Source organism: Tupaia chinensis, unplaced genomic scaffold (genome assembly GCF_000334495.1).
Source record: "Tupaia chinensis unplaced genomic scaffold, TupChi_1.0 Scaffold000044_1, whole genome shotgun sequence".
Taxonomy (NCBI): domain Eukaryota; kingdom Metazoa; phylum Chordata; class Mammalia; order Scandentia; family Tupaiidae; genus Tupaia; species Tupaia belangeri.
The window spans coordinates 2305378-2314401 of record NW_006159500.1 but is presented as its reverse complement, the minus strand read 5'-3'; the positions used below and the strand labels follow the sequence as shown (position 1 = coordinate 2314401).

At 37.2% G+C, this 9024-nt stretch overlaps 1 protein-coding gene and 2 pseudogenes across 1 annotated transcript in view; 2 read left to right on the top strand and 1 right to left on the bottom strand.

Moving 5' to 3' along the window:
• FBXL13 (F-box and leucine rich repeat protein 13) overlaps window positions 1-9024 on the top strand; it is a 274784-nt gene that overhangs the window by 94348 nt on the left and 171412 nt on the right. The window contains exon 8 of the mRNA XM_006140783.3: window positions 5239-5334. Coding sequence (XP_006140845.2) covers window positions 5239-5334 — 96 coding nt within the window. The remainder of the gene's footprint in view (window positions 1-5238; window positions 5335-9024) is intronic.
• LOC102470482 (melanoma-associated antigen B2-like) lies at window positions 781-2024 on the bottom strand (annotated as a pseudogene).
• On the top strand, window positions 7124-7741 carry LOC114008480 (Golgi apparatus membrane protein TVP23 homolog B-like; annotated as a pseudogene).

Genomic DNA, 9024 nt, shown 5'->3' with positions numbered 1-9024 from the left:
TTTGAGAGGTTTTTGCTAATGGGCACGTGTGCTAGCCAGAAAGACAGAGAGAGACAGAGACAGAAAGTGAAAAATCACCCCCCAAAGGGGTTGGCCATGCCACAGTCCCTTCTCCTCCATTCTCATCTCGGGATCTTGGGCACAAACGCACACACGCCCGGTATGAGTTTAAGCCACCAGGTCCGGGACTCAAACCACAGTCGACTACATGGGAGTCCAGTGACATAGCCATTGTGCTAACTGCTGATCCCAATATACATTATATTTCTATTATTTTACTGATTACTCTTAAATACTTTTAAAAATTCTTTATAATTTAATTTTTCACACATTCTTGAATCACAAAAAAATCTGGGTATATATCTTTTAAATTTACAAAGAGAAAGACAAAATGGAGTCAGGTAAAACAAGAATTGAACAACTTTTACTTTTTTTCTTCTATCTTCTGATCCCAATTATTTTACTGTAGAGTCTTTCATCTTTTCAAGTATATAACTAGTCTAATGTTGTGCTATCTTGCTCTGAATTATAGTAATACTTAAGGATTTCCAATTTGTATTTCCAAAAACAAAACTCTTACTACTAAACCTGATAAACAACCAATAAATGTGTGTCTCATGTCACTCATATCCTTATATTCTGAATTTAAATAAATCTTCTCTTAAAAGGAGCACCAGTTATATCATTTAAAAAATAAAAAAGGATTAGTCAAGTTTTTAAGCATTAGCAAGAACAAAGGTTAACAAAGGTATTTTTGATCACAAGGTAAAGAATTCTGCCTTAGTCCTCATTAGAGATGAGAGTAGTAACTGGATGGTTGGACATGGCCATGGAACTCAGCCTGGCAGTGGTAATAGTAGTGCCAGGTGTGGTTGCACCTCTGGCTTGGGCTCTCTCTTCCTCATCTCTCATAGCCTCATTATAAGATGATGGGAAGGCACAGGGGATGGTATCATTGACCTTGGTCCAAAATTCCAGGACTCTCATCTTGCTGGTTTCTGCATGGGCTCTGAGACCCTACAGAAGTTGACAGTGTGGGGGATCACTGTTGGGCACCTGCTGGTACTCCAGGAACTGCTTCTGTACCAGATCTTTGGTAATGAGCTTTCTCAGCTCCCCAAAGATGAAGTCCTTTTCATCATCATAGACTCCCAAAATATTCAGGAGTTCCCAAATATCCTCCTCAGTGGCCTGGTTACCATTTAAGATCACACCCAAGAAGGGCTGGCAGGTGGCATGGTGGTTAAGGTTGCTGGACTTCCATATGGCCAACCGTGGTTCGAGTCCTGGACCTGGTGGCTTGTGGCTTGCTCTCTCTCTCTCTCTTATTCTGCCCCTCTCTGGTCAAATAAATAAATTAAATTAAATAATTCTTTGAAAGAATAAAAAAAGATCACCCCCAAGAGAGTCATCAGTAGCCCTTTTCTGGGAAAGCCCAAGCCACTGCTCCCACCCCAGTTGGTGAGGTCTGGTTTGCTAACAAAAGCATAGTACTGCCCTCAAGGATCAGTTTCTTCTAAGTCAAGTTCAAAGATTAGCTCTGTGTGCTCAGAGGCTCTCTTAGGACCTCAGGGAAATCCTCCTTGTACCTTTTGTTGACAGTCTTCAGCATGTCTCCCTTCCTAATGGACTCTTGCATTTTATACTTGTACATCAGAAACTGCACCAGCATCACTGCCTTCTTATTTAGAGGACCTTTTTCTGAATTCTCAATGAGAGGTAGAACTTCAGAGGATCTTAACGTTTCTCTTACTTTGCCTCTTCACACCTTTATTAGATACTGTGCCGTGATCACCTGCAGCAGCAGCATCACTGATGTTCGGTGGAGCACTGTTAGGCTCCTGAGGAGAGCCAGCAGCTGGTGAGCTCTGGGCAGCACCCCTCAGGATAGAAGAGGAGTGAGTGGGTTGGGGACTCTTCTTCCTCTGCTGTAGGGGCCTGAGCACTTTTAAAACCCTGGGTCTCCTCTCCGGCCTGGCGGCCTTTTTCCTTCCCACAGAGCTTACTCTCTGATCTTGAAGCATGGCAGCTGTAGTCAGCAAGCAGGATTGTGGGCGGAATTGCAGGTGATAAGGGACCTTGATTCCAGACCAGTCCAGCCAGTTCGCTGTCAGCCAACTGTCACTGATCCAATTACCCCCCTCCAGATGGCAGTCCTGGCAAGTCACCCTCAGCCAATGGACACTAATCAATGAACTCACTCTCAAATATTTTTAACATGTGAATTTAACATGTGAATTCACTGATTAGCTAAAAAACGTTTTAATACATGAATTTAACATGTATAATTAAGTCTTAAAGTAAATTAATAGCTATACTTCCTTTTTTGAATAACTGAAATTTAGATGTTAACATTGATTACTTTCTTCAATCTTATGTAGTATTTTTGTTCTACCTTCTTTTGTACCTCCACATCTGTCATCATCATTTTACTATTTTATAAGGTCAGTAGCATATCACATATTTATTAGATCTTTTGCCTGTTTTTACTACTTGCAAATCATTCTCTTCTGATTTCAGTGCTCTTTAGAAGTTTCTTCTTGAAGGGTCTGTTGGAAGCAGACTACCTTAATCTATGTCTTTTAATGTCTTAGTGTTCATTCTTTTTTTTTTTTTTTTTTGAGGGTTTTGTTTTGTTTTGTTTTCGCTATAGGGCACTTGCGCTCGCCAGACAGACAGAGAGAGACATAGAGACAGAAAGCGAGAAATCATCCCCCAGGGAGGATGGTCACGCTGCAATCCCTTCTCCTCCATTCTCCTCTCGGGATCTTGGGCACACATGCACATGCACCCAGCGTGAGTTTTAAGCCACCGGGTCCAGGACGCAAACCGCGGTCGACTATGTGAGAGTCCAGCAACATAGCCGTTACGCTAACTGCTGGTTCCCTTAGTGTTCATTCTTGAATTATAATTTACTTGCGTATGGTACCTGAGATTGACAGTTATTTTCTGCTGACTTCTGCCTTATGTAGTTAGTTTCTCAGGGAGATTGTTTGGTAGACGATCTTCTCTGGTTTCATTTAACATTTTTCTTTGTTTTGAACTTTTGCAATTGTATTATAATACCAGGAGTATTGCTTCATTGTCCCGTTTGGAACTACTTGTGTTTCTAGAAGCTGAAATTGTTGCTTTCATTAGCTCTAGAACAGTTATTCTGTGGTATTTTTGAATTTCGCTTTGATTCCATTCTCTCTGTTCTCTTTTGGAAATTCTATAAATATGTATGTTGAAACTTTTCATACTATGTAATGTGTCTCTTAACCTTTGTATTTTCCATCTCTTTATCTCTTTATGCCTTATGCTCTTTTATTTCTTAGCTATGTATTCCATTTCACTGGTTTTCTTTTCAGCTGAGTCTTATCTGCCACTAAATTTCAATAATTATATTCTTTAATCATTAATTTTATCTTGTTATTTTATGAAAAATGCCCCTTCTTTTTTTTTTTTTCATTGCCAGAGGGTGCATGTGCTCAAGAGAGAGAGAAAAAGCAAGAGAGGAGAGAGAACCACCCAATGGGGTGTGATCACATCATAATTCCTCTTTCTCCATATCTCCATCTTGTCAGGATTTTAGGCATGTAAGCACCTTTTCTTGGCATGTTTTTTTAAGTTACAGTGATTGGTCTAGATTCTGATAATGGTCAGCTATGTGGGACCTGGTTTCCTTAACCACTGTGCCATGGGACCTTGGCACAGGTTCTGGGCACAGTTTGGCCCAGTTCTTTGTTGACAACATCATTTTCAAGAGTTTTGTTTTTATTTTTATGTCTTTATCACTTTTCAGATCTTAATAATAACTATTGAACAATTTTATTAGTTATATTATTATTTTTATTGAAAATATGTCATGACTTTTCTGATGATCTAGTATTTCTGTTAATGCTTATGCAATTTTGTTTGCTCTTGTATTTTACAATTTTTGATTGAGAGTTTGTTTCATTGGGGCTTAATCATGAAAATCCTTTAAAGCCTGGTTTAAGTCCATGTCTCTAAAAAGACAATATTTCTGCCAAATATCCCAGCATTATTATAAGCTTGGAATGTATTTGCATGTTAATATATCAAATCTAGTTACAAAGGTAGTAATTAAAATAGAATCTCTCAAAGAATTAAAATTCTAATTCTAATACACATGATGGCTGGACTTTGGTTACAAAGTTTTGGGGAGATTTTCTTTTTATCCTAGGATAGGCACCTTAGTTTTTCTTTACCAGGAGGTAGATTTATTTTTCTACTCTATTTTATATTCCTCTCTTTCTCGCTCGCTCTCTCTAACTCATTTATAACTCCCAGCTTTGTACAAGCCTGGTGATTTTCTTCTATCCACCCCACCATGGCCTGTAAAATCAGAACCTATTTGTTATAAAAAGCAGCAGCCATCCCTCTTCTTTCCCATCCTAAGCAACTATAGCACGAGTACCTTTTTGCTAGTCTGAGTTTGTAAGAATTAGGGCCCTGGAGACTTTCCTTACTTTCTTGGAAACTTAGTTATATTGTTTACAATTTTTAAAAAAACATGTATTGATGCTTTATATCAGGAGAGTTCCTGGTTTTCTAGTCTACCATTTTTGCTACATAGTAGTCAAGGCAGGTGTATTGATCTTTCCCAAGAATTCTATAACTTTAGAAAATATATCCAGTTCAGTTCATCAGGCAGTTATTAAATGCTGTCTACATACCAGCTACTATTTGAGGAAATATCTAGTTTTCTGGAAGAATTTCACCTTAGTTCTCAAAATAAAACAAATATGCTTATCCTTCTCACCATCTCTCCATAGCTATCAATGAAAAAGATTACATTATATGACAGGCATTAGCAAATAAATTTCATTACTTTAGATAAAATTTCTATTTTCAGATAAAATGCTACCACCTTGCCCAGGAGGTGATGTTGTAGTTAAGGTGCTGGGCTCCCATATGGCCAGCTGTGGTTCAAGTCCTGGACCTGGTGGCTTGCTTTCTCACTTTCCCTCCCTCCTCCCCACCTCTTTCTCTGGTGACCACATGTGTCCTTATAGCAAATTTGAAAATAATAATAAATAAAATTAAACAAGTAAGTCTTTAAAAAATGTGACCACTTAAACTCCTGCTATTAAAATGTATTAAGTGCATTTGGTAGTTATTAACATTGCCATTATTAGTATAATGGCGGTTACATACACACAAAAGGTAAGTAGAAGAATTACTTAAAAGTTTACCTGTTTTTCAACATTATGTATTTCTTTTCTCTGTATTTAGATTTTCTTCTACTTCAGTTTAAGAGAAGTGATCACTTGTGGTCAAGTTAATCGTGCCTGGATGTTGATGACACAGATAAGCTCATTGTGGAATGCTGTAAGTAGATACTAACTGAAATATGTCTTTATTTTATTATTGAAAGAAGAATGGATTTCTGTAAAGCTAATTATAGTAGGAACCCCTTCTTCCTTGTTCTTCCTGCTGTAGTCACCATCAGAAAGTGTATTTGTTTTCTTTTGTCTAGGTACAAATCCTGGAGGAAGAAAGAAAAAAGATGATAATGTTATCCTAAGAGCTATATTATTAATATTAAAATATTTAAGTGGTGGGACCAGCAGATGGTGTAATGGTTGCATTGCTGGACTCTTGTGTGGTCGACTATGGCTTGAGTCCCAGACCCAGCAGCTTGAAACTCATGCCAGGCATGTGTGTGTGCATGCCCAGAATCCTGAGAGGAGAATGAAGGAGAAGGGATTGTGGTTTGGCCATCCCCTTAGGGGATGATTTCTCACTTTCTGTCTCTAATGAGCATACATGTCCTATAGCAAAAATCTCTCTAAATTTTATTAAGTGGTAGAAAGAAATTGAATATTATTTTTTGATTGAAACAAAGTCCCATGTTATATAATAGTTTGTACCCCGTCCTGGTTTCGTCATTTATATGTGCCTGTTTCCTTCTCATGAGTATTAGACTTTATGTTGAGTTCTTGACTATGAGTAAGACAGTTTAGAGTGTGTGTGTTTTTAATTCTGCTGTAGGATATGTGCACTTGCCACAGACAGAGAGGGAAAGTGAGAAGACAATCCCCAGGGGAATAGCTATACCACAATCCTATCTCTTCCATTATCATCTCAGGATTTGGGACACAGAAGTCCACTTGTCCCACATGTGTTCAAGCTGCTGGTTCCAAGATGTGAACTGTGCAGTCAGTCACATAGGATCCAGCTGCCCAACTACCATGGCACCTGGCTGGCCCTAAAAGTGTTTTTAAAGGCTTTTGCATAACTCATAATGTGGAGGAAATCATTCTTCAAAAGAAAAGAGATGACCTAGTATATTTGGCTGATGATATGGAAAAAGGATGATAGCAAAGGTTTATGTGTGCTCCGAAGTGGCCAGATCTAATAGATAAATAATAATACTGATATCATAATATTAATAATATTTTCAGCCAGGATTATAAGTTTGTGAATATCCAATTTCTCATTGTTTTCCAAATAAAGATATTGTTTGTGATAAAATGCTTGTAATCGTGCCATATTTGAACACTTATAAGAAAAGGCAGAAAGAAGATGAAGGGCAACATACAATTATGGAAAGAGAAATTTGTTGAACATGAAGAAAGTTAACTTCCTGTTGGGGTTTGTTTTTCACTGATATGCATTCATATTCTTTCCATCTTTATTCAGTAAGGCTGTTGGGCAGAAACGGTGGCCTTTTCTAACTCTAGCCAGACTTCAGCATGATCTGTTTTGATGTTAATATTGTTAATATTCTTTCTCTTCCAGACCATTTAGATTCTATTTTTTGCCTTTATGGGTCTTCCAAAGGAAAGATTAACATCTCCAAATGTTTGTAACATAAATAAGAAATTGATTACTTTAAACCAATGGTTCACAAAGAAAAGAGTTATACAGAGTGAGAGTAGGACAGTGTAGCCAAGAAGGGGATGGTCCTTTAATGATATGTAAAGATGTTGAGATGACATGTGGGACTAGAGTCCCTGGTACTCTGTCCATTCCTGGTAGTTTTTCTGTTTTAGAGCTTCTGATAACTTATACCAGGTCACCTACTCATAGATCAGTTTGAGAACATGATATCATTAGCAATAAGGAGTGGTGAGGTCAGTGACTGACTGAACTTTAGACAATAAAGAAAATGTTCATGTTGCAGCAGGACAGTAATGATGACACTGAAGATGTTTCACTGTTTGATGCCAAAGAAGAGGTAACTAATAGACCAAAAAGAAACCAAAATCAGACATCCAGTGGCATAATTTTTCCATTTATTCTTTTGAGTCAGTAAAGTCATAGTCTATCTTCTGTGTGAATTGCTCAGCAGCAGCCTGTATGGTGACAGTGACAATTATCTTGTTATTATCATGTGGCTTTTGGGCAGTGAAGAACGTCACAGGTAGACTAATGGTGGGCCTGTATTGGTGGAATCATATTGATGAAGATATAAAGAGCCATTGGGTGTTTGAATCCAGGAATACATCCCCTCAAGAGAATAAAACTGTTTGAGAGGCTGAATCAATAATCTTTTGGTTAGGACTTATTGCCTGTCCAGTGATATGGGTGGTTTTTGCCTTTAGTGCTCTCTTCTCCTTCAGAGTAAAGTGGTTGGTGGCAGTTATCATGGATGTTGTGCTACGAGGTGCCAACCATATGGTTATACCAGGTATAAAGTGGGCAGCAGGAAGAATTTAACCAGTATGGCTACCTCGTGTATCTTAGAAGGCAGTTTTTAAGACAAAATACTGGAGATGATCAGAATTCCTAAATAGAAAACTTACGTGTTTTTATCACATTGAGAAACAACCTATGAGATTCTTGTCTGAATCTTTTAGAGCTCAGTCCATGTTGCAAAAAGGAGTGTCGGGTTTGTTTTTTCACTTAAAAACTATTTATAAAGAGGAAAAGTCGTTAAGTTTTTGTTTTCTTTCTAGCAGGTGGGGCTAGAGAGTATAGTGTCACTAGAAACATTTTCACAGTTTGTTTCATGGTGTACACATGTCTACACAAGCTCATGTGATACCAACATATCCCACATTAATCCAAGTGTGTGTATTCACTCATGCGTTCTAGAGACCTTTGCATTTTTATTCATAGAACATAGGAGGATGTTTTTAGTCTATCTTAAAGCTCTATGTGTTTATATATTATTTCTTGTAGATTATTTTTAGCAGTAAGTTTTGCTTCTATGGTAAGAGTGAACACTTTGACCTTATGTGTTGGAAATAATTGTTATTTTAAAATATGTACTTTATGGTGAAATTTCTTATACATAAGCAGGTAAGTGAAAAACCACATTTGGGCCGGTTTAACTAGCCCAAATTAACTAGTTTCTGAAATTTTGTTTATTTTTCTTTGTACCAAATAATTTACTCAAGACCCAATTAATAAAAATGGAATCCTAATAGTTTATGTGTATGGGATACCCAGAGGTTGCTGCTCTTCTATTTATTTTATGGAAAGGATAGCTGGACTTTACTTTGGAACTTCTTGGAAGCTATTCAGTGATTGTTGGACTAATAAAATCTATCTTTTTCCACTATGAGAGTATTATTCTTATGTCATAATGAGAATAATCATTTAAATACTTGGCATACTAAATGCCTAACACATTTTATAAGTGTATTTTCTTTTTCTTGCTATAATGAGAATATTGTAAATCATACAGACTTTGTTAGAGTCTTTTGATCAGCAGATTATGTTGTGAATATATTTGTAAATTGTTAAAAAACATTTTAAGGATGTTTTGTTCAATTGAATAAGTATCTATTGTGTTGATAGCTTTGAGGGTGCATGACTTTATATTTGTATAAAACTCTACTGTTTACAAAGTGAAAAAAAATTAGGGAAAATGTTGCCACTGAATGTTTATTGATGACATAAATACTTACAGTTGTTGAGATTAAAGTATCATCCAAGAAATAGATATTGGGAATAATACATGCTTATTTCATTTTTTTGGAGAGGTTTTTGCTAGAGGGCACGTGTGTTCCCCAGAAAGACAGAGAGAGGCAGAGAGATAGAAAGCGAGAAATCACCCTCCAGGGGGGA